Source organism: Bos indicus, chromosome 6, assembly GCF_029378745.1.
Source record: "Bos indicus isolate NIAB-ARS_2022 breed Sahiwal x Tharparkar chromosome 6, NIAB-ARS_B.indTharparkar_mat_pri_1.0, whole genome shotgun sequence".
Taxonomy (NCBI): domain Eukaryota; kingdom Metazoa; phylum Chordata; class Mammalia; order Artiodactyla; family Bovidae; genus Bos; species Bos indicus.
The window spans coordinates 104,172,144-104,198,519 of NC_091765.1; the positions used below are offsets into that span (position 1 = coordinate 104,172,144).

A 26,376-nucleotide genomic window follows, 5' to 3' on the forward strand; every position below is an offset into this window, starting at 1 on the left:
CAGATGAGTTCAGCATCTGTTCTTTCTATAAGCAACATGTACTGATGCTAGCTCTCATTCTGGCTGCTGGGGTACACACACACACACACACACACACACACACACACACTTCTACCCTTTGGAGCTTAATTCCCTATGAGGGCCAGAGCAGAGGTAACATAGGGACCTGTTTCAACAGAGAGGGGTTTCATGTCCTTTTAATTTGCAAGGATTGAATAGTCTTTTTACTTTGTTTCCTCACCTCCCTCAACATCCAGCTCAAGTTTCTGGGTTTTCCATCATTTCCTCTTCACTCCTTCCAAGCTGGCAAGATGGGAACTACTATGTAGATTTACTTTGTATAAATGAAGGAACTGACAGCTAGACTGGAGTCGTGGCTCGTTCGAGGTCTTGCAATAGGAAATGGGGCAGATAGAGTCACACCTGTGTCTGTCTGGCTTTAGGACTCAGACTCTCTGCCATGCGGTGCTTCTTAAATGTTTCCCCAGGAGCATCTCCAAGACTCTTGGGAACATGTCTGAGGGCAAAAACCAGACGTTCTTGCTTTACGCTGGCTATTTCTTTGGATACTCAGGCTTTTATTTTTAATTTTCACTGCTATGTTTAAAATAGATAGCCAACAAGGACCTACTGTATGACACATGGAACTCTGCTCATTGTCATGGGGTGGCCTGGATGGGAGGGGAGTTTGGGGGAGAACAGACAACTGTGTAAGTATGGCTGGGTCCCTTCACCGTTCACCTGAAACTGTTACATTGTTTGTTAATAGGCTGTACTGCAATACAAAATAAAAAGTTTAAAGTATGGTGTAATCAGGAAGGGCTAATTTTAAATCTACACTGGATCTGCTTCTGTGACTCTAGCCTTTTTTTTGTTATGATAAACATACATGATGGCCTGCTTCAGTGAGATAACCTGATCTGCCTATGTGTGAAGGATGGCAAGGAAGTGAAACTAACACATCCTCCTGCCTAAGGCTTGCTATTCTAGGGGAATTTGCAAGGACTGAGTAGTCTTTTTACTTTGTTTCCTCACCTCCCTCCCATCTCTGATCCATCAAAGAACCTGGCAACCAGGCCCTGACAAGATGGTTATTTTTAGGCACTAACCTGTCATCTTCTCCATCAGCTGGCTTTCCAAACTGTCGTCTTCCTTGCCTCAACACCTTGTGTCTCAGATCCATCGTCCCGTTGTGTGGCGAGCAGAGGGAGCTTGGACTTGGTAACTGTAGTGTTTGCATTTTACTTTAAGGTAGAAATCATCCTCTAAATTTCTAAAAGAATTAATGCTCCAGCATTCAGCCTTTTGCCTTGTCTCACTCCAGGCACATGCTGGGTACCACTGAGGGCAGTGAACCCCATGGGGAAAGCTTGGCTAATAAATTCTCAAGTTCCCAAACCCCACTGTCTTGTCCCTGTGAAGTCAGGAAAGGCCTATTGGAGGGGTAGGAGCAGGGGGCTACAAGCACCGGGCTTCCTGCCTGAGACTGAAGAGGCGTGAGCTGTCCCTGAGGGCCCAGGGGAATAAGAGCCCTACCCCCTGCCCCCATGGAGAGTTCTGGGAGATTCTTCAGCTGCTGACTCCTGGCTCCAGACACGAGCTCCCCTCTTGGTGTCCCCAGAGAGGTAGGTCCCCAGTGTCTGGCCTCTGCCTGCATGGCTTGGAGCAGGGCTTGGGTTCCCAGCCAGAGGTTGGACTGGGTCATGGCAGTGAAAGCACTGGATCCTGGCCACCTGACCGTATTCAGTGACAAGGGATCTGGCCCTCTGGCTTTGCAGAAAAGAATTTCCATAAAGACAGAGTAGTGAAGCAAGTAAAGTATTTATAGGGGGAAAAGGAATACAGTACCTGCAGACTTTCAGATGGAGAGTCCCCGAGTTGCACCCACATGGCAGCTTCAGTCACCTATATGGGGGATTTCTTTGGGTTTTCCTCTGGCCAATCATTATGATTTGCCTGGTTCCCAAATTGGTATTTGGTGTATCTCAGGATCCTCCCGTGTGCGCGCAGGCATCTCTTAGCCAAGCTGGATTCTAATGAAAAGCCGTATAGGTAGAACATCCCTCCACAGCCTGACCAGGGGCTGTGGGAATGGGTCCTTGAGCTGGTCCAAGGGCTCATCCACAACGAGGGCTCAGGCAGTGGGAACAGACTGGGTTGAACTGAACCTAAAAGGACGCGAAAACTGGCCTTGCCCTCTGGCCATGAGCTGCCAATTCGCCGCCCAGCCCCTCTCCTTGCAGTCCTGCACCCCTATGGTTCTCCTTCTCCAAAAGCTTCTCAGTTCGCTAATGGGGGGAGGGGGAGAGAGGAAAGGGGGCCTGCTGCGCCTGCGTAGACTCGGGAGTCCGTCCACTGTGTATCAGAGAAGGCTTGCTGGAGGAGACAGGCCTGAGCTGAAACTTAGAGAACGGAGCAGGCATTAACAGAGGAGCACTTGGAGGCTCTCAACTTTCTGGGAGCAGGAGTCACCCGATCTGATTTTGGTAGAGCCCCCGGGTGAAGCACGAGGAAACGCAAGTGTGGTCACTTCTCCCAGGCCTCGCCAGCTTGGCTCCCTCCTTCCTTCCCTCCCTCTCGAGTTTGGTCCAAGGCTTCCTGCTGGCCCGCTAAGGCCCAGATGCCAGTGTCTTGCTCCCAGAAAACTTTCCGCGGAGGTTCGCACTGAGCATGCTCGGCGGCGGCGGGGCAGGGCCTGGGGTCCGGAAGCTGCCCCAACTCCGCCTGCACCCGCCACTTGTGGGGTCGCGGGACCCAGGCGGGCGATGGATACCCCGAGGGGCCCGGGGCGCGCCACGTGGGTGCTGGCGGGGAGCCTGCTGGCCGCTGCACTGGCGCTGCCCGCGGAGTCCCGAAACCTCGGCCAGCTCCCCGCGGGGCAGGTTCCCCTCCAGCACCCCCTGGGCCCACAGCCTCTCCGGGACCCCCACACCGTTCCCGGGGCGGGGCTTGAGCGGACCGCCCAGGTAAGGAGGGCCCGCTCCCAGTCTCGGGTCGGACTCCGGAGATTTGGCTTCACCTACGCTCCTGGCGGGGAGGCCCCTTTGGGTTGGGGAAGTTACCCGAAAGGGAGGGCGGGATCTGAGTAAGGTGCAACCCTGGTGGATCCCGCTTGTGGCCGGAAAACGCCCTGGAAAGGTGGGGAAAGAGGTGTGGTTTGTGGCTGAGAGCTTGGACCTTATAGGCGGCCCGGTCGATCCCCTTCGGCAACCTAAGAGCTCTGAGACCTAGGGCAGGTCGCTTCTGATCTGTACCTATTGCAGGGTCTACCCCAGCGGGTCGATGTGAGCATAACTATTGCAGGGTCTACCCCAGAGGGTCGATGGGAGCGTTTAGATGAGTTCAGGAGTGCAGATAGAACGACTTTCGCAGGTGAGTGCTCCGCAAGAGTGCAGCAGTTGATAAAAGGCACAATGGCTGGAGTTTTCTGCGACCGCAAATGTAGCCTGCCCTTGCCCCTGTGTCCCTAGCTTGGGAGGGCGCGGAGCTCTGGCTCACATCCTAGATACGTCCTTCTCCTCCTCTCCCAAATCTGATCACCAGGCCCACTGCTTTTCCTCCTGATCATCTCAGATGTCTGCCCTTCTCCCATCCAGGCTGCCTCTATTAGGTTCAGTCCCCGCTCCCTCAGCCTCTGGCCTCTGATGACTGTTTCCTCTGGGTTACCCCCGCTCCCCTAATTTGTGCATTCTACCATTCATGTCCCCCCGACCTCTAGATGACCTGTCTGTGGTATACATCTGACCACTTTTCTCCCGTGCTCACACCCAATTTCACTCTGACTGCAGTTGCACATCCAGGCTTCTGCTCCCAGGAATGCCTGTCCAGGGGTCCGGCCCATCACTGCCTTGTGGCTCTCCCAGCCCTTCCTCAGGGCCTGGCTCCTCTTATTCTGTTGCATTTTCCAAGTATAGGCCCCAGGGTGCCTGCTATACTCACTGCAGATATTTAGGTCTTTTAAATGAGATTTCTTTCACTGTCTATGATTGGTTCTTAGGCTTTCACTAGAGAAGACAAAATAATAATACTGTGTCGATTTTCTGAGCTTTTAGAAAGCTCATGATGAACATTTTCACAGGGTCCTTTCACTTGTTCCTGGCCGTTGAGATGGGAAGTATCTGGCCCATTTTGCCGAAAACTGAGACCCAGAGTGCCATGCCCCCCAGGCCCGTCCTGTGCTCTCACATTCAGAGCCCACCCGCCTGTCCTCAACTGCTCTTTCCTTTGGAAAGTCAGTGCCAGAACATTCATGTGGATATTTGTTGCCAGGCCATTCACAAGAGTGCTTTGAAAACCGGAGCGTAAAAGCTCGTGTTAACTTATTATTAATATCTATCCCTTCCTGCAAAGGGTGAGGTAATAGTTACAACCATTTCCCAGATGTTCTGAAACTGCTGTGTCCAGTACAGTAGCCCTGGCCACGTTGTGGCTGTTTGAATTTAAACATTGCAGGTGCTTGGTGGCCCCGTAGGTTAGTGGTTACCATATTGGACAGCCCAGACCATAGAACATTCCCACCATCCCAGAAAGCTCTATTGGAAGTGTGCTGGAAGGAGAGAAACAGTGAAGACTTGAGTGGGCAAGAGTCTTCTGAGTGTTTATGGACGGCCCTTTAGGCTTCAGACCTAGGCATCAAGACCTGGGTGCTTGAGATATGAGAGAACAAGACAGTCTCTGCCCTTTAGAATCCAGGAGAAGGGCGCCAAGTGGTGTTAATCTGTGGTGCAGGAGTCGGCAGTTCAGGCTGTAGAGAAGTGCAGTGGGCAGAGTGGACTGGAAGGGGTGGCTTTGAGCGCTGTTTGGACAGGGTGGTCAGAGAAGGTGCTTTGGGGCGGTGACAGTTAAGCAGAGCCCTGGATGGAATGAGGGAGGGACATGGGTGCTTCTGGAGAAAAACTTCCCAAAGGAGATTGTAGTGAGGACAAAGGCCAGAGATAGTGAGGACAAAGGCCAGAGGCAGGATGTGCTTGGTGTGGTCCAGGACCGCAAGGAGGCTGGTGTGATTAGAGTAGGGATGGGGGGAGGAAGGAGGAGTGGGTGGAGGTGGGTCCAGAGGATGGGGAGGGGCCACATCAGGAAAGGCCCTGTGGACCGTGGTTAAGACTCCGACTGTTATTTTGTTGGAAGCCGTGGGTGGGTTTTGAGCAGAAAAGTGACCTGCTTTGATTTGTCTTTTTAAAGCATCTCCGTGGCAGCTATGAGAATAGAGGATAGAGGGTAGCGGTGAAAGTAACGACCAAGAACAGAGGCAGGCAGGAGACCAGGCAAATGATGGAGATGAAATGGACCAGTGAGGTTAGTGGACGGCTGCTGAGAAGTTGCTGGATTGGGGATATATATTTGAAAGTAGAGCCAGCGGAGTTTGCTGTGACTGGATGCAGATTGAGAGAGACGAAGGACGGAGTCAAGAATGAAAACAAGGACTTGGGCCTGAACACATAGAAGACTAGGGATACCGTCAGCTCATATGCAGAAGCCTCAGAAGGCCATGAGGAATTCTGATTTGGTCTTATTGAGTTTGACCCCCCACCCCTGCCCCCTGCCACGAGGCATCCAGGTAGAGATGTATAGCAGAGTGGTGATGGACGAGTCCTGATCTGGGTGAGAAATCTGAGCTGGAGATCTTTACCAGGGAGTGGTCAGTGCACACATGCCTTTAAACCCGGTGTACCCAGGACCTGGCTGAGTTTTCCTTGTGGGTAAGTATAATTTGGGAAGAGTGAGGCCTTAGGGCAGAGGCCTGGAGCAATACCAAGGCCAGACCAGAAAGAAGAAAGGATTCAGCAAAGGACATCAGAAAGTGTGGCTGATTTTATAGGAAGGAATCCAAGGCTGTGACCCACAGGTCAAGGAAGGAAGGCATTTTGGGAAGAGCGGACTCCCCAGTGATGTTCATATCCCGATCCGTGGAGCCTGTGAGTATGTTCCATCCCTTGGCAAAGGGAGATTGACATTGCAGATGAAATTCACGTCGCTATTCAGCTGACCTTGGATCATCCCGGTGGACCAGTGTAATCCTAAGGGTCTTTCAAAATGGAAGAGGGAGGCAGGAGAGAGTCCGAAGGAGATGTAACCTTGGAAGAAGGTCAGAGGGATGTCCCATGAGGCCTCAACCTGCTGCTACTGGCTTTGAAGATGCCCCGTGAGGCCTGTCAACCTGCTGCTGCTGGCTTTGAAGATGCAGGAAGGGGCTATTAAGTGAGGAGGGTGGGCTGCTTCTAGAGGCTGAAAGAGGCTCCCCCACAGCCTCCAGATAAGAATGCAGCCCTGCAGACACCTTGATTTTAGTCCAGTGAGACCCATGTGAGACTCCTGACCTCCAGAACCATGTGATAATAAGCATATATTTGTTTTGAGTCACTCTGTTCGTAGTGACTTGTTACAGCAGCCATAAGATGCCAATGCACTCACATGCCAAATACTGCTGGTGAGTTGTGTGCGATGGGGATGGAGAACTGGCTGTGAAATGAGACCGTCGAGGTCATGATGACCTTGTCAGGTGACCTGTGTCATCTTGGAGAGGGGCTTCACACAGGGAAGGGAAGGCTGGACATTGAAGTGAGGTATCGACTGGTGGTTGGCATGGTCTCTGTGGGACCAGGCTGCTCACGGTGGCCAAGGAGCCCCCAGAGGAACCCCTGGGCTAGTGACACCCAGGAACTGATGAGACCTTAAGGGAGCCTCGGCTAAGAGGGCCTTTCTGAGTTGTTTGCTCCCTGGGCACTTGGTATCCTGCTCCTCTCCCTGGAGTGGAAGTGTCTGTTGGAACGGGGCCTTTGTCCTTCCATCAAGTCAGGGACCTGCCACAGAGCTTGCTGTGCGGCGAATGCTGGGGAAAGAATAGGTGGAGAATTCCAGGGGCAGGGATGGTACAGGCAGACGTGTGTGGGAGTTGGTGCCTTGTGGCACCACTGTCCACCCCAGAGACCTCACAAATTAATTCTTTTATTTTTTTAGTTAGCAGATTTTAGTATTTAGAACAGTTTTAGATTCTAGAAAAATCATACACATGGTGCAGAAAATTCATATATATTCCCCTCAACGCACAGCTTCCCCTACTCTTGACATCTGACGTTAGTAAGATACGTGCATACACATGTACTTAGTCATTCAGTCGTGTCTGACTCTTTCCAACCCCATGGACTATATAGCCTGCCAGGCTCTTTTGTCCATGGGATTCTCCAGGCAAGAATACTGGAGTGGGTTGCCATTTCCTACTCCAGGGCATCTTTCTTGACTCAGAGATTGAGCCCGTGTCTCTTTTTCTCTTGCACTGGCAGGCGGATTCTTTTCCACTGAGCCACCTGGGAAGCCCTAGTAAGGTACATTTATTACAATTAATGGTGTACCCTTGACAAGCCATTGTCAAAGTCCATAGTTTATTCAAATTTCTTTAGTTCTTGTACCCAGTGTCCTTTTTGGTTCCAGGCCCCCACCCAGGACATCACTTTACATGTAGCTGTCACTTCCTTTGTTGTGAGGACCTTGGCAGTTTGGAGGAGGACTGGGTGGGGATTTTGCAGGGTGCTTTCTGTTGGGATTCATCTGGGTGCATCTGGCAACATGCCTTATGGCTGTTTGTGGGTTTTTTTTTAATTTGTTTTGTTAGTTTTGTTGTTGTTGTTTTCAGATTTCATTCTAGTTTATTACAGTGAAAAAAATACCCCACGGTTCTAAGCACATATTCAATTTCTGAGCATCAAAGGAGACAGATTTAGATACATTAAAATGTGGTTTCTATGTTCATAATGATAGGTAGCCACATAAAAAGTAATGTACAGAACACCTTGTCCTACAAAACAGCTTTGGGAATTTTCTTTGACTAGAAATTTTCCCAGTTTGGGAACATTAGCTTAGACATGAACATAAATTCAAGATACTGTTAATTAACTTATTTGAAAGAGTGGAATATTTAAGAAAGCTATTTCTACCAGTGGAAACAAAGATGGAAAACTGTCAAATAACTGTGAGTTGCTTGGAATTCTGCCTGGCTTCCAAAAATTAAGCTGGGAACAGATGTCTGCCCACACAGTGAAAATGATCTAATTAGTCAGTGTTTCCTTAAATGAAACACAAAATGACAAAAATGATTCCTTAGCTGACTCCCAGTCAAAGGGGAAGAAATATTAGATAAGGTGGAAACTATGGTGTGGTCAGAGTCCCTTGGACTGCAAGGAGATCCAACCAGTCCATTCTGAAGGAGATCAGCTCTGGGATTTCTTTGGAAGGAATGATGCTAAAGCTGAAACTCCAGTACTTTGGCCACCTCATGCAAAGAGTTGACTCATTGGAAAAGACTCTGATGCTGGGAGGGATTGGGGGCAAGAGGAGAAGGGGACAGAGGATGAGATGGCTGGATGGCATCACTGACTCGATGGACGTGAGTCTGGGTGATCTCCGGGAGTTGGTGATGGACAGGGAGGGCTGGCGTGCTGCGATTCATGGGGTCGCAAAGAGTCAGACATGACTGAGCGACTGAACTGAACTGAACTGAATGGCGTGGTCTTAAATTTCAGGAATAGGGACAAGCAATTTAGAGGAATTTTTCTGGGATGCTCTGCTGTTGTTGTTGACCTTGAACTCTTGGCTGGACCAGCACTGGCCAGGTTGCTCTGCCATGAACTCACCACCCATCCCCCAACCCTCCCTGCCCACCCAACCGGACTATACTTGTTAGAAGGAGGTCCCTATGCAGGGCCTAGAATGGAAGCCCTTAGATTTCTTTTTTCCTGCCAAATGGCAGCAAAGACAGTGTCTGGCACACGGCATTCTTCTGGGAAAATGGCACCTGTTTCCACCTTGTGGAAGGCATGTTATGAGCTAGTGGTTGTTCTGGCCACACATACCTGTCCCGGGAGGTCTCAGGGACAGTGTTTCTACCAGGCGTGAGAGTCCTGGCCCCCATCACGTGGTCTCTTACTATTGTCAGTTTTGCTATTGTTGCGGTGACACATGGGCACATGCTCCTTGTTACAAGGAACAAATCAATACAGGCGGTGTGGAGACAGGGATCCCCTTCTACTGCACACACACAGTCCCCAAGCCCCCAGGGCTAACACTTCTGCATACTCCTGCCTTGGCTTTTAAAAATAATACATGGTTATGATCTATGGTATTATATGGCATATTGTTAAACTTGTAACTATATATTAAATCTATAAGTAATTAATACTAAACATATTGTTAAATATCTACATATATTTTCAAATTACTAAATATATAAGTATATGTACTAATAAAGTAACTTACTAAATATGTAACTATATGTACTAATATGGGGTTTCTCTGATGGCTCAGTGGTAAAGAATCTGCCTGCCAGTGCAGGAGACACAGGAGACTCGGGTTCAATCCCTGGGTCGGGAAGATCCCCTAGAGAAGGAAGTGGCAACCCACTCAGTATTCTTGCCTGAGAAATCCTATGGACAGAGGAGCCTGGTGGGTTACTAGTCCATGGGGTCACAAAAGAGTTGGTCATGACTTAGTGACTAAGCATACATGCACATGTACTAACATAATTTATATAAAAGATAAAGTGAATATAACTATCAAATATATAACAATATATTAAATATTTATAAAATAAGATGTCATTTTTATTAAATGAGACTGTATTATTCATTGTATTATGATCCAATGATCTCACTTGATATATCTCAGAGTTTTTTCCTAGATGATCATAGACCTGCTTTATTTATATATTTATATTTGTAGCTGTGCTAATATATACATAACAAAATGGTCTTCCCTGGTGGCTCATCAGTAAAAAATCCGCCTGCAATTCAGGAGATGCGGGTTTGATCCCTGGGTCAGGAAGATACCCTAGAGTAGGTAAGGGCAACCCACTCCAGTATTCTTGCCTGGGAAATCCCATGGACAGAGGAGCCTGGCGGACAGTCCATGGGGTTCCAAAGAGTCGGACACAACTTAGCAACTAAACCACCACCACCATACACAACAAAATTTACCTTCTTATCCCTTTTTAAGTGTACAGTTCAGCAGTGTTAAATACATCCACATTTTGTATTTCCATCTGCAGAATTATTTTAATCTTGTGATACTGAAACTCTGTCCCCATTAATCAACAACCCCCCATTCTGCTGTCCCCCAGCCCCTGACAACCACCCTTCTACTTTCCGTCTCTTATGAATTTTACATATCTCCTATAACTGGAATCATACACTATTTGCATTTTTGTTACTGGCTTATTTCACTTGGCCTGATGTCCTCAAGTTTCAGCCATGTTGTAGCCTGTGACAGATTTTCCTTCCTTTTAAGGCTGAATGATATTTCATTTTATGCCTGGATCACTTTTGGATGGGTTTCCCTGACAGCTCAGTTGGTAAAGAATCCACCTGCAATGTGGGAGACCTGGGTTTTGATCCCTGGGTTGGGAAGATCCCCTGGAGAAGGGAAAGGCTACCCACTCCAGTATTCTGGCCTGGAGAATTCCATGGACTGTATAGTCCATGGGGTCACAAAGAGTCAGTCACAGCTGGGCAACTTTCAGTTTCATTTTTGCTTATCCATCCATCCATTAGTGGACATTAGGTTCCTTCTACCTTTAGGCTATTGTGAATAACCCTGCTGTGCACAGCACGGGGCTTGGCCCGTTTCAAGGCCTCTAGCCAAGACACTATAGTAATAATCATGATAATGATTATTATTACTGTTTTATAGTGGAGGGCTCTGGGCTTCTTTAGGGCTCACTATTTCACAAAGATGGGATGGAGGGGTTGACTGAGCCCCGTTTGGACAAGTTTTCATCGCTGAACAAGGTGAAGCAAGCTGGGAGGAGTTCTACACTTTGCAGAAGAAATATCTGAGGCTCAGAGAGTCTAAGAGACTTGACCAAGGACACACAGCAGATAAATGGTTCAAGTTCAAATCTAGGTCTCCAACTCCCAGGCCAGTGTTTTATGTACCACTCTGAAAACGAGCAGGATTTTGGGGATTCAGAGGCTTGAGGCTCTCCCCGCATCAGAGGGTTCGTGAAAAGCAGAGTCGGGGTTCGAACTCAGGTCTAACTGTGTGAAATTTCCACTGCACTGTGTCGTCTCCCTAGACAGCTTCCAGGAATGCGATTATATAATCCTCTACTCAGAGGCTGGTGGAGACGGTTGACTTAGAAAGATTTACATCAGGTGTCAGGATAAACGTGCAGCTCCTCTCCATGCAGGCCATTTAGAGATGACTTTTCAACCACTCCTAGCGTTTTCTTCAATAACGTCATTGTGCCTTTGGACTTTCAGGACTTACCCCTTGGGATTTGGCCCAGTGTGGAAAACTCTCACGTTACAACTCCAGGTAAGTTTTTCTCTTGGTTGATTTTTTTATTGATTTGACCATGAGAGAGAACCAGACCCTAAAGCCATAGACCTCCTGCTTCTGCCTCCCTGGCACCCTGCTCACCTATGTACCCTACAGAGCAAGGGCTGTGAGGCCCCTCCTGCAGCAGTGGTCTGGGGTGCCCAGATCTGAGTGGTGATTAGCCCAGCTAAGGTGGTGATTGATTCTTGGTAAGATTCAATAATAATTGGTAAGAATCAAGAATCAATAATGATTCAGGTAAGGGGGAATCTTGATTTTCCCCTGAAGGTGCCTGATGAAGAAAACGCAGAATGTGTATATTAGTCAAATGTATGAGTTTCTTTTTGCTGCTGTAACAAGTTATCAGGGATTTAGTGGTAAAACAGTATCGATGTATTCTCATATAGTTCTGGAGGGCGAAAGTTCACGTCAGTTTAACTGGTCTGACTTCCGAGTGTCAGCACACTCTCCAGGGCCCTGGGAAGAATATTCTTCCTTCTCCGGGATCTGGAGCTTCATTCCTTGAGTCCTGCAGGTCATGACCCTTCCTGCAGCCTCCAAGCCAGCAGCGTTGCTTCTTGCCGCAGTGGTCCCATGACCTTCTCTTCTGCCTGTCAAATCTCTCTCTGCCTCCCTCTGTAAGGCATCTGGGATTACACTTATGGCCCCCTGGATAATCCAGGTTACTTCCCCATGAATTAAACTAAGGGTCCTTAATTTAATCGTATCTGCAAAGAGTCTGTTGCCATGTAAGAGAACATATTTACAGGTTGCTGAGATTAGGACCTGGGTGTCTTTGGGGACCATTACTCAGTCTACCTGACTTCCCAGGTGGCTCAGCAGTAAAGAATCCGGCTGCCAATGCAGGAGATGCAGGAGACCTGGGTTCAGTCCCTGGGTCGAGAAGGTCCCTGGAGAAGGAAATAGCAACCCACTCCAGTATTCTTGCCTGGGAAATCCCATGGATGGAGGAGCCTGGCAGGATTGCAAAAAGTCGGACATAACTGAGTATGCATGCACTGAAAGTCTACCACACCAGGTTTCAGAAATCCAACTGAAACTAACCAAGCAATGAGCAATTTGTTGACCCTTATCGCTGGACTGCACAGGCCCCAGATCCAGGAGCACAGTGTTCTCAGGGCTCTGCTTTTCACTTTCCATTGAGGCTCCTGCTTTCGTCTGATGAGTGTCATTCTCAGGGACATTCTTTCCATGTGGAAGTAATTGCTGCCACTTGCGGAAAGGAAGAGACTTTCTGTAGCTCGACAGAAGTTCAGGGAAGACTAATGGACATAGTCTGAGTTCCATGCCAGTCCCCAGTCCCATCACTGGGACTTGGGGGGAGAGTCCTCTGGGTTCTGGGCTTAAGTCTGGCCTCCTGGGGACCAGGATATGCTGAGATCCAGGTTTGTCTGTAGAGACTGAGCTAGAATCTTACTGATTAGTTGGGGGGCTACCCTGAAGGGAGGGGTCCTGGGAAGGCAGAACAGACTTTTCATCCAGAATTGACACAGGTTATGAATACACCTTGTTTTATTCCAGGGATAAATGTATTTCATTTTCTAGGGGAGTTAAAAGTATTTTTTAGGTCTTCTGTTACTCTGCCACACTCAATATGTAAGCAAATTTGGAAGACTCAGCAGTGGCCACAGGACTGCAAAAAGTCAGTTTTCGTTCCAATCCCAAAGAAGGGCAATGCCAAAGAATGTTCAAACTACTGTATAATTGCTCTCATTTCACAGGCTAGCAATGTTATGCTCAAAATCCTTCAAGCTAGGCTTCAGCAGTACATGAACTGAGAAATTCCAGATGTACAAGCTGGGTTTTGAAGAGGGAGAGGAACCAGAGATCAAATTGCCAACTTTTATTGGATCATGAAGAAAGCAAGAGAGTTCCAGAAAATCATCTACTTCTGCTTCATTGACTACAATAAAGCCTTTAACTGTGTGGATCACAACAAACTTATGGAAAATTCTTAAAGAGATGGGAATACCAGACCATATTACCGGTCTCCTGAGAAACCTTATGCAGGTCAAAAAGCAACAGTTAGAACCAGACGTTAAACAACAGACTGGTTCAAAATTGGGAAAAGAGTATGACAAGGTGTATTGTCACCTTGTTTATTTAGCTTATATCCAGAGTACCTCATGCAACATGTTGGGCTGGATGAAGCCCAAGCTGGAATCAAGATAGACGGGAGAAATATCAATAGCCTCAAATATGCAGATGACACTACCCTTATGGCAGAAAGTGAAGAGGAACTAAAGAGCCTCTTGATGAAAGTGAAAGAGGAGAGCAAAAAAGCTGGCTTAAGACTCAACATGAAAAAAACTAAGATCAGGGCATCCAGTTCCATCATGTCATGGCCAATAGAGGGGGAAAAAGTTGAAGAAGTGACAGATTTTATTTTCTTGGGCTCCAGAATCACTGTGGATGGTGATTGCAGCCACGAAGTTGCTCCTTGGAAGTAAAGCTATGACAAACATAGACAGTGTATTAAAAAGCAAAGGCATCACTTTGCCAACAAAGATCTGAATAGTCAAAGCTATGGTTTTTCCAGTAGTCATGTATGGGTGTGAGAGTTGACCATAAAGAAAGCTGAATGCTCAAGAATTGATGCTTTCGAATCGTGTTGCTGGAGAAGACTCTTGAGAGTCCCTTGGGCTGCAAGGAGATCAAACCAATCAATCCTAAAGGAAATCAGTCCTGAATATTCATTGGAAGGACTGATCTGAACCTGAAGCTCCAATACTTTGGCCACCTGATTTGAAGAGCTGACTCGTTAGAAAAGACACTGATGCTGGGAAAGATTAAAGGCAGGTGGAGAAGGGGATGACAGAGGATGAGATGATTATATAGCATCACTGACTCAATGGACATGAGTTTGAGCAAACCCCAAGAGATAGTGGAGGACAGAGGAGCCTGGCATGCTGCAATCTCCAGGGTTGCCAAGAGTCAGATACAACTTAGCAACTGAAGAACAACAAGCAGTCTTTGCAAAAGACTTTACAAAAGTTTACAAAATCCAGTGTTTTCATTTGAGTAAAATAGGTTGAAGTGATATCACCATAATCACAGAGAACTTTTAGTCACTCATTAAGCAGACATTTTGGATAAGGGAGGGCAGTGTACTTAGGACTGTGGTTGTAGTGAGAGCAGAGGGTGGAGGAATTAGGTCACCAGGAAGGCTTCAGGGAGGGCTTCCTGGAGGAGGTGTTGAGTCTCAGCTGAGTCCTGAGAAGTAGCAATTAGCAGGAGAAGGAAACAGAGGGAGCCAGGGTGCATTCAAACAGCTGCAGAGTCATGACCGATGACCCACATGACAGCACAGTAGTGGGGAGACCGCTGGGTAGTGATGCAGTGGGAGGATGGTCAGGTCAGAGCTTGACTTCCTTCTGTACTGTCTGTGGACAGTAACAATGTCTGTCCTCATTCAGGTCTCCATCAGAGCCCACGGCTGGGCCTTCTGAGCTCCTGGAGGAGCAGGGGCTTAGACACCCGCACCAGAGACAAAGCCCAGAGTGGCCTTAAGATTTGAAGTCCAGTGAGTCTTTGTCCTTTAGCCCGAAGGACTGGATTGGGGTCTGGAGGTGGGTGTTCTGTCCTACTTGTGTGATTGACTTGAAGAGTCCCAACTGAGCAGCCAGCCTGGGAAAGCGTGTGCTGTTTTCCATGGTGAGGGCCTTTGTCCCCATTCCAACATCGTGAACTGAACCACAGATACTATTCTGGGAAAAAGGATATTGATTTTATCCAGGATCCAGTTCCACATTCTTTTTTTTTTTTTTTTAATTTTTCCTACATTTATTTAGAAATTCTATAAAAGGGGTTCTAAAGCAGTTCTAAAGACCTTGCTATCAATACTCTGTGTAAGGAAGAGTGAGAAACAGGATTCATTCTCGGCCTATATACACTTTGTACTTGGATAGAAGATAAATGCTGAAAAGGCATGACTCCACAATGCTGGTCACTTCAAAATAGAAATTTACAGAGTGGTTAGAGGTTTTCCCAAGGGCACAGCTGGCGAGTGGCAGCCAGGATTGGAACTCAGGGCCCTCTGATGCTAAGTGTGTAGGAATCACCCATGCCTCCTCCCTTGCCTAGTGGTTCTGACTCAGCCGGTCTAGAGGGGGGCCAGGCTTGTACATTTCAGCCTACAGATCAGGTAAGAAGCACACACTTGAAGAAACTCTTCTTAAGCTCTATGGCTCCCAATGAGAACTTCTCACCTTGGCAAAGAGATAAGTCATTCCTTCATTCACACTCTCGTCCACTTACTCAGTGAAGATTTTCCAAACGCCTGCCATGTATCATGTGGTTTGCTTCTAGAGTTTAACCACTGCCTTTTTGTGTTATGTAATGCATGCACGTTGCTGTTTTGCAGAGGAGGCACCATTCGGAATGAAATTCAGTAAGGAAATTGAAGTCTTTAACCCACCCCTGGCTTCTTCAGCCTCTAGTGGGCCATGGGTTCATTCTGTCTTTGCTTTTACACACTCATGGCCTAGGAAGACCTTGTTTAAAAGAGACTCTGCTGTAACACACCGCCTGGTAAGTAACATGTTCAGTTCTTTTAAAGACATATCAGAAGTTGTAAAGAAACTGGTTTTGGATCACTTGTGTAGAAAATGTCACAGGCTTTTGTTCCTCCTCCAAAAAACACCTATTCTTTCTCTTTCACTAAATATAGTTATCATTAGGGAGCAAATCCATTTTTCTTTACAGAGAGTTGCTTCTTCTATACAATATACAGTATTTAGATGAATAGAATGTGTGAATCTGAGCATTAGGCAGCTTTATCTGCTGGTTCTAAAGCAGTGCATGGCGTTTTGCTTTAACTGGATCGATTCTCTTGCACCTGTTATAAAAACGCTGCTACCGATAATAGTGCCAAATGTTTAAAAATTATTTTCCACTCGCCAGGCATGTTGTTGTTGTTCAGTCTCTCAGTCGTGTCCGACTCTTTGCAACCCCGTGGACTGCTGCACACCAGGCTTCCCTGTCCTTCACTATCTCCCAGAGTTTGCTCAAACTCAACTCATGTGCAACAAGTCAGTGATGCCATCCAACCATCTCATCCTCTGTCATTCCCTTCTCCTGCCCTCAATCTTTCCCAGCATCAGGGTCTTTTCTAACGAGTCGGCTCTTCGAATTAGGTGGACAAAGTATTGGAGCTTCAGCTTCAGCATCAGTCCTTCCAATGAATATTCAGGACTGGTTCCTTTAGGATGGAGGGGTTTGATCTCCTTGCAGTCCCAGGGACTCTCAAGAGTCTTCTCCAACACCACAGTTCGAAAGCATCAATTTCCGGGCGCTCATCCTTTTTTATTGTCCAACTGTCACATCCATACATGACTACTGGAAAAACCATAGGCTTAGCGCTTTCTATGCATAATCTCACTGGAGCCTCATTACGAGTTTCTTAAACAGGTACTATTTTTATTCCCTTTTTACAGATAGGAACTGAAGATTGGCGAGATTAAGGAGTTTGCTCAGGGTCCCACAGGTCGAAGCAGCAGAACTAGGATGTGGGGCCCCTGCTCTTGGCCGCTGTCCCTGCTCCCGGTGTTCCTCATACTCTGTGTAATGTGTTGGTGCCACATGAGGCTGACTCTCCCCTAAGCTGTCATGATTTATAATGGCTTGAGAACCACTGGGTTCAGCCAACAGGCTACCACGGTGACAATCTCCTCCTTGGCCCTTGGCTACATTTTGTGTTAGTCTCCTACATTTTGTATTAGATAGTTGTGTGACAAATTATCACCAACATGGTGACTTAGAACAGTGAAATTTATTCTCTCTTTGTTCTAGAGGCAGGAAGGCCAAAGTCAGGGTGTCAGCAGAGCTGTGCTTTTATTGGGAGCTTGTAGGGGAAAATCCATCCTTATCTCTTTCAGCTTCGGGAGCTTTCCTTGGCTTGTGGCTGCATCACTCCAATCTTTATATTGTGATTCTACAGAGAAACAAAACCTGTAGGATGTGTGTATACACACACGCACACACACACACACACGTATGGGAAGGAGGGAGGGGGAGATTTATTTCAAGAAATTGCTTATGTGATTGTGGGGGCTGGCAAAGTCCACGATCTGCAAGTGTGGCCTGGAAACCCAAGAAAGAGCTGATACTCAAGTTGGAGAGGTCTCTGCACAGAATGCACATTTCCTTAGGGGAAACCTTCATCGTTTTTGTTAAGACCTCACCTGATTGGGTGAGGCCCACCCACACTATGATGGGTCATTAGCTTCCTTCAAAGTCCACTGACCTAAACGTTAGATCTCTTCTAAAAATACATTCACAGTGAGATCAGGGGGTGATTGATCGAGTATCTGGGAACCATGGCCAGCCAGCTGACACCTATCATTTACTGTCATACTCTGCTTTCACCTTCTGTGTCCTTTTCTCTGTGGGTGTGTCTTCTCTTCTGTCACTAATGAGGACACGTCATTGGATTTAGGACCTGGCTAAAGCCAACCCACCTAAACCCAGAATGATTTCATCTTGAGAGCCTTGGCTTAATTACATCTTCAAAGACCACTTTTCCAAATAGGGTCATTTTCCCAGGTTCTGGGCTTCAGGACGAGCTGCATCCAGCCACCATGGTGGTCATCAGCTTTCCAGTCTGTGCTCCATCCCCCTCCTGTGTGTCTTTGCCCAACAAACTGTGTTTATCTGATTGTCATATGCAGGATACTGTGTGGGGATCTGAAGGCTAGAAAGCCAGATGTCTGCCCTCAAGGACTTGCTGGGGTCCTGGAACGTCAAAGCATGAGGGTGAGGTCATGGACAGAGACTCAACCAGAATCAAAGCCCTCAACAGCTCATGCTGCTGCCTGTGGTCAAAGTGTTCTCAGAACATCACTTCTGTTCTCTGCGTCTTTGTTCATTTCTATACAATAGCCACTGAGAGAGTCACGCTCTGGAGGAGTGTGCCCTACGGAAGAATCATAGCATATGGAGCTATATCTATCCCTATACCTACCTATACCGATCCTATAATAGCATATGGAGCTATAACCAGCACACTGCCTGGGTAGAGTCCAAGCTTCCTACCTGTGCAGCCTTGGGCAAGTGGTTAACCTCCATGAGCCTTAGTTTCCTCATCTGTAAAATGGGAGAAATAGAATTCATGTGTGTACAGTGATGGGCATACACCTGGCACTTGGGAAAGAATAGCCGTTGTTAGGATTATCGGTATCACTGAGAGCTGCCTTGGTCTTTGATTCAGAGTATGGCTCCACCCACCGCAGATGAAGGTGGACGGGGCAGACAGTGGGGATGCATGGCCTGGAGTCAAGGGGCATGTTCAAGGATGAAAACGAACAGGTATCAGCTATGTTTACAAGGAGCAATGGAGCTGGCATCCAGTGGGTGAGCCCTGGCTTTCCATTGGTTTCCAGAGGAGGTGTCATGGGGCTGTGTGTGTGTGAGTCACTCAGTCGTGTCCAACTCTTTGCAACCCCTTGGACTGTAGCCCACTAAATTCCTCTATCCATGGATTTTCCAGGCAAGAATACTTGACTGGATAGCCATTCCCTTCTCCAAGGGATCTTCCTGACCCAGGGATCAAACCCGGGTCTCCTGCTTTGCAGGCAGATTCTTTACCACTGAGCCACCAGGGAAGCCCCTCATGGGGCTGGAAGAGGCCAATCCTGGGTGGATTCTCTACCTGTTAATGAGAGATCCAGCTTGCAAGAAGCACTTCAACACACCATGGTCCATGTTCACCAGGTTCCTGCTGTGTGGCTCGCGTGCCCCACTCAGGACATGTGCGTGCTGTTCTGCTCAGTTGCTCAGCCTTGTCCGACTTTGAGACCCCATGAACTGTAACCCACCAAACTCCTCTGTCCATGGGATTCTTCAGGCAAGAATACTGGAGTGGTTGCCATTTCCTCCTCCAGAGGATCTTCCTGATCCAGGGATCAAACCTGCATCTCCTGCGTCTCCTGCATTGGCAGGCAAATTCTTTACTACTAAAAACCCTGTTGTTGGGAAAGATGGAAGGCAAAAGGAGAAGGAGGAGGCAGAGGATGAGATGGTTCGATAGAATAACTGACTCAGTCAACATGAATCTGAGCAAACTCAAGCCTGGCATGCTGCAATCCATGGGATGGCACAGAATTGGACATGACTTAGCAACTGAACAATGACAAGGCCTAGGAAGCCAGGACATGTGAGCAATCCTTAAAGGACTTTTCCATAGCTCTGCTCACATTCCTCCTGCTAAAGCATCAGCCCTGGTTCGCTGAGTCCCTGTGACAATGATGTCATTGACATGCACCTCAGAACAGGACATAGCCCCCTGTCATCACATGTCCACATTTTTCTTTATTCATAGGTTTTAAGTTCCAGTTCTGTAAGACTTAAAGAAAAATCTTCAGGGTCAAAATGCATGACTGCAGAAGTAACCCTTCTACCCTGCCTTTTACTTGTTCATTTTTTGGCCACATCCCACAGCGTGTGGGATCTTAGTTCCCGGATCAGGCATCTAGTCTGTACCTCCTGCATTGGAAGCATGGAGTCTTAACCATTGGGCAACCAGGGAAGTTCCTCTACCCTCCCCCCACTTTTAGAAGTTCATCTTGTACTTTTATTTAACATGTGTAGCATGAACTGTTTTTCATTTTCTAATAAGTTCTATATTTTATTGTAGTATGGAGACATTTCAAGAGACTTTCAAGGGACTTCTGAGAATGGAGTAATTTTTCAGAAATGTGCAGTGGTGAGTATTCATCTGTGGTTTATACTTAAAGAGAAAGTAATTGAATTTGCCAAAAATGTATATTAGCAGAGTTATGTATTTAAAGAACTGGCAGATCATGTGGCCGTCTACCCGTATCTGAACACGGGTGATGAAGTGACCCACAGGGATCTCATATTTTATATGGAAGCACCAGACTAAGATTTTTTTGGTAACAACAAAATCATTACTGAAAATCCTCTGTGATTATTTAAAATGGGAAAGAAAGCATGTATTTTCTCCCAGATTTTAACATTGGTATGATGCCAACAGTTTACAAATTTATGTAATATCTTTTAGGTCTTTGATTCTTACTAATCTCATGAGATGACCTTCACATGATCCTTGTGTTGAGGGTCCCCGAGACCATCGTCAGGTTCAGTGGTTCCCTAGAAGGACTCAGGGAACTCAGAAAAACTGCTCTACTCACAGTCACAGTTTATTACAGCAGAACGATATAGATTATAGTCAGCAAAGCCAAGAGCTCGTAGGACAGAGTTCTGGGGAGACCAGGCCCAAGACACCTGGTCTTCTCTTGGTGGAACTGAAGGAACAGCATTTAATTTTTCCCAGCAGTGGTGTGTGACATCACCAGGGAAGCTCACCCAAGCCGTGGAGTCCAGGATTCTTATTGAGGATCCATCATGTAGGCATGGAACACTCATGTCACTGACCTCAGTTACTCAGGTCACCTGAACACAGCTTTGCCCAAGGCCCTCACCACGAATCACATGGTTAGCACAGACTACCTGGGGTGGCCCAAGGCCATAAGTATAGCAAGACACTCTTTCCAGACAAGATATTCCACGGGCTTTAAGGGCCAGTCTCTCAGGAGCTGGTCCTCTCTTTGGGATAGGCGGGGTTTGGACAGTCCACCTCTGCTTAGTTAACTGTGTACTGCACAGCTCTCTTGCGGCCCAGGCCTTGGCTCTCTTGCTGCACTTCCTGGAATGCAGTTGTAGCTACCAGTTTCTCATGTGTCTTCCTAGAAATGCTTCCTGCTACATGGGTGTAGTTATAAGTATGTGTGCATGCCCATGTGCACGTACATACACATACCTTCTTTCTTCCCCTTTTTACGTAGGTGACAGTACCCTATATACCAAGTTTTACAATTTGCTTTTTTCACTTATTACAATCCAGAGCTCATTCTTCTTGGGGGTGTACATGACTTCTCTCTCTTTTCTCAGCTTCTCTGTCTCTTTCAGCAGAGCTGGGGTGAAGGAAGGGCAGGAATGGTGGGAAATAGGCTTTGAGAGAGGGGGCAGGACACGGTGTCAGAGACCAGGTGGGGAGCCAAGCTGGAGACGGGCCACTGGCTCTGAATAACTGAGCTGTGCAAACACATGGGTGGGCAGAACCCGGAAGGCGACTGGCCAGGAGACAGGAGACCAGCTCAGGGCAAACTTGGAGATCAAATGACAGTCAGAGGCCCGGACTGGCTGGGGCTGAATCTTCAAAATAATGGATTAAGAAAGCGCTGCAGCTTGTTTTTCTTGGTGACCCCAGTTGTGACAATCTCCCCACTGTAGTCTCACGCATGGATGTTTTTTCATCTAAGTTTCTCTGTGGTTTCACTGCATTTCAGGGTCCTGGTTTCTTTGAACCGGTCTGAGCAACAACTTGTCAAGTGGGAGTCAAAATTCTCCCAGGGCCTTTGAAATCAGACCTGATGAATTCTAGAACCCTCATGAGATTGTAGTCCCTTCCCTCTGCCTGCAGACCTAGTGGGTGCAGCTCGAGCTGGGGCCTTACATTGGGAAGTCGGGCTCAACAGCGAGTCTGGCCTCACTTCCCCTCCTGTCCTAGGTATCTGTGCAGAGTGAGTGGCCATCGGCCCACGTGCGACTGTTTGTGAACAACACCAGGACACCCACGGCCGCCAACCTCTCCGACCTGTTCTTACTCGACAACATCACAGGCCTCACGATCAGGGAGTCGGCTGGAAACCAGACCTCGAGAGGCTTCCAGGCTTTCAGGAAGAAGTTTCTGCAAGGTAATAGCCACGTGTACAAAGTTAAGGGTGGGGCACAATGGAGATACACACAGATGGGCACAGAGCGCAGGATGGGCAGCAGGCATCTTCTCAGACACGGGACTTGTGTTCATGCCGTTGATCCTCATGGTAGAATCTGCTGGCGGGGCATCAGAGGAGGAGACCCCTGCTCAGCGTCTGCAACCAGGAAGCTGGTTTGTCACTTAGATTGAGAGAGGTGGGATTTGGGGAAGGATTTTTAAAAATATGCATATTCAAAGTTTATTACAAACAATTTCAAATGTACACAAAGAGGTTATAGCGAACCCCACTGTATCCATCAGCCAGATGATCAAAATGACCGTCACTCAGTGAAATGAAGAGCTTGTTTGGGGGAGTGCTGGACAGACACGGGAGGGGTTTGGCATCAGCCCAGGAAGCGTGCTCTTGACGTGTTCAGCTGTATTAACGGAAGTGACTCTGCTGCTAATTAGCTCCCGTTCAAAGCATGACACCATCACTGGTTGGCTTTCAGAGGTGTGTTTCCTGAAGTGAGCTTGTCATTGGTTAATTAAGGAGATTATTTTTCCCTTTTTTTTTAACTTTACAATATTGTATTGATTTTGCCATACATTGATCTGAATCTGCCACAGGTGTACAATTAAGGAGATTTCAAACCAATTCTGGGGGCTTCCCTGGTGGCTCCGAAGTAATGCAGGAGACACAGGTTTGATCCCTGATCCATGAAGATCCCACGTGTGCAGAGCAACTAAGCTTGTGCATCACAACTCTTTTTTTTTTTTTTTTTTACTTTATCCTTTATATATATATATATTTTTTTTTTACTTTTAATAATTTTTCTTAAAATTTATCCTGAACCCTCCTCCCTCCTCCCTCCCCATACCATCCCTCTGGGTCGTCCCAGTGCACCAGCCCCAAGCATCCAGTATTGTGCATTGAACCTGGACTGGCATCTCGTTTCATACATGACATTTCACATGTTTCAATGCCATTCTCCCAAATCTCCCCACCCTCTCCCTCTCCCACAGAGTCCATAAGACTGTTCTATACATCAGTGTCTCTTTTGCTGTCTCGTATACAGGGTTATCGTTACCATCTTTCTAAATTCCATATATATGCGTTAGTATACTGTATTGGTGTTTTTCCTTCTGGCTTACTTCACTCTGTATAATAGGCTCCAGTTTCATCCACCTCATTAGAACTGATTCAAATGTATTCTTTTTAATGGCTGAGTAATACTCCATTGTGTATATGTACCACTGCTTTCTTATCCATTCATCTGCTGATGGACATCTAGGTTGCTTCCATGTCCTGGCTATTATAAACAGTGCTGTGATGAACATTGGGGTACACGTGTCTCTTTCCCTTCTGGTTTCCTCAGTGTGTATGCCCAGCAGTGGGATTGCTGGATCATAAGGCAGTTCTATTTCCAGTTTTTTAAGGAATCTCCACACTGTTCTCCACAGTGGCTGTACTAGTTTGCATTCCCACCAACAGTGTAAGAGGGTTCCCTTTCCTCCACACCCTCTCCAGCATTTATTATTTGTAGACTTTTGGATCGCAGCCATTCTGACTGGTGTGAAATGGTACCTCATAGTGGTTTTGATTTGCATTTCTCTGATAATGAGTGATGTTGAGCATCTTTTCATGTGTTTGTTAGCCATCTGTATGTCTTCTTTGGAGAAATGTCTATTTAGATCTTTGGCCCATTTTTTGATTGGGTCATTTATATTTCTGGAGTTGAGCTGTAGGAGTTGCTTGTATATTTTTGAGATTAGTTGTTTGTCGGTTGCTTCATTTGCTATTATTTTCTCCCATTCTGAAGGCTGTCTTTTCACCTTGCTAATAGTTTCCTTTGATGTGCAGAAGCTTTTAAGTTTAATTAGGTCCCATTTGTTTATTTTTGCTTTTATTTCCAATATTCTGGGAGGTGGGTCATAGAGGATCCTGCTGTGATGTATGTCAGAGAGTGTTTTGCCTATGTTCTCCTCTAGGAGTTTTATAGTTTCTGGTCTTACGTTTAGATCTTTAATCCATTTTGAGTTTATTTTTGTATATGGTGTTAGAAAGTGTTCTAGTTTCTTTCTTTTACAAATGGTTGACCAGATTTCCCAGCACCACTTGTTAAAGAGATTGTCTTTAATCCATTGTATATTCTTGCCTCCTTTGTCAAAGATAAGGTGTCCATATGTGTGTGGATTTATCTCTGGGCTTTCTATTTTGTTCCATTGATCTATATTTCTGTCTTTGTGCCAGTACCATATACTGTCTTGATAACTGTGGCTTTGTAGTAGAGCCTGAAGTCAGGTAGGTTGATTCCTCCAGTTCCATTTTTCTTTCTCAAGATCGCTTTGGCTATTCGAGGTTTTTTGTATTTCCATACAAATTGTGAAATTATTTGTTCTAGCTCTGTGAAGAATACTGTTGGTAGCTTGATAGGGATTGCATTGAATCTATAAATTGCTTTGGGTAGTATACTCATTTTCACTATATTGATTCTTCCAATCCATGAACATGGTATATTTCTCCATCTATTAGTGTCCTCTTTGATTTCTTTCACCAGTGTTTTATAGTTTTCTATATATAGGTCTTTAGTTTCTTTAGGTAGATATATTCCTAAGTATTTTATTCTTTTCATTGCAATGGTGAATGGAATTGTTTCCTTAATTTCTCTTTCTGTTTTCTCATTATTAGTGTATAGGAATGCAAGGGATTTCTGTGTGTTGATTTTATATCCTGCAACTTTACTATAATCATTGATTAGTTCTAGTAATTTTCTGGTGGAGTCTTTAGGGTTTTCTATGTAGAGGATCATGTCATCTGCAAATAGTGAGAGTTTAACTTCTTCTTTTCCAATTTGGATTCCTTTTATTTCTTTTTCTGCTCTGATTGCTGTGGCCAAAACTTCTAAAACTATGTTGAATAGTAATGGTGAAAGTGGGCACCCTTGTCTTGTTCCTGACTTTAGAGGAAATGCTTTCAATTTTTCACCATTGAGGATAATGTTTGCTGTGGGTTTGTCATATATAGCTTTTATTATGTTGAGGTATGTTCCTTCTATTCCTGCTTTCTGGAGAGTTTTTATCATAAATGGGTGTTGAATTTTGTCAAAGGCTTTCTCTGCATCTATTGAGATAATCATATGGTTTTTGTTTTTCAATTTGTTAATGTGGTATATTACATTGATTGATTTGCGGATATTGAAAAATCCTTGCATCCCTGGGATAAAGCCCACTTGGTCATGGTGTATGATCTTTTTAATGTGTTGTTGGATTCTGATTGCTAGAATTTTGTTTAGGATTTTTGCATCTATGTTCATCAGTGATATTGGCCTGTAGTTTTCTTTTTTTGTGGCGTCTTTGTCAGGTTTTGGTATTAGGGTGATGGTGGCCTCATAGAATGAGTTTGGAAGTTTACCTCCCTCTGCAATTTTCTGGAAGAGTTTGAGCAGGATAGGTGTTAGCTCTTCTCTAAATTTTTGGTAGAATTCAGCTGTGAAGCCGTCTGGACCTGGGCTTTTGTTTGCTGGAAGATTTTTGATTACAGTTTCATTTTCCGTGCTTGTGATGGGTCTGTTAAGATTTTCTATTTCTTCCTGGTCGAGTTTTGGAAAGTTGTACTTTTCTAAGAATTTGTCCATTTCTTCCTCGTAGTCCATTTTATTGGCATATAATTGTTGATAATAGCCTCTTATGATCCTTTGTATTTCTGTGTTGTCTGTTGTGATCTCTCCATTTTCGTTTCTAATTTTATTGATTTGATTTTTCTCCCTTTGTTTCTTGATAAGTCTGGCTAATGGTTTGTCAATTTTATTTATCCTTTCAAAGAACCAGCTTTTGGCTTTGTTGAATTTTGCTATGGTCTCTTTTGTTTCTTTTGCATTTATTTCTGCTCTAATTTTTAAGATTTCTTTCCTTCTACTAACCCTGGGGTTCTTCATTTCTTCCTTTTCTAGTTGCTTTAGGTGTAGAGTTAGGTTATTTATTTGACTTTTTTCTTGTTTCTTGAGGTGTGCCTGAATTGCTATGAACTTTCCCCTTAGGACTGCTTTTACTGTGTCCCACAGGTTTTGGGTTGTTGTGTTTTCATTTTCATTCGTTTCACAACTCTTGAGCCCGTGCTCCAGAGCCTGGGAGCCCGGCTTCTAAAATGCATGTGCCCTAGAGCCCATCTGCCACAACAAGGGAAAGCACCGCAATGAAAAGCCCACGCACCACACCTAGAGAGTAGCCCCCACTAGCCACAACTAGAGAAAAGCTTGCACAGCAGTGAAGGCCCAGCACAGCCAAAAATAAACAAGGAATTAAAAAAAACAATAATTCTGGAATGCAGT

General features: G+C 46.1%; 1 protein-coding gene across 3 annotated transcripts in view; it reads left to right on the forward strand.

The window, feature by feature from the left end:
- Positions 1–26,376, forward strand: part of EVC2 (EvC ciliary complex subunit 2) — a 165,045-nt gene that overhangs the window by 458 nt on the left and 138,211 nt on the right. Inside the window, exons 1-5 of one of the 3 annotated variants that reach the window (XM_070791781.1) lie at positions 2,674–2,966; positions 11,250–11,304; positions 15,692–15,858; positions 19,961–20,029; positions 21,857–22,043. In XM_070791781.1, coding sequence (XP_070647882.1) covers positions 2,766–2,966; positions 11,250–11,304; positions 15,692–15,858; positions 19,961–20,029; positions 21,857–22,043 — 679 coding nt within the window. In that variant the 5' untranslated portion in view covers positions 2,674–2,765. The other 2 variants (XM_070791782.1, XM_070791783.1) reach the window with 2 other exon arrangements.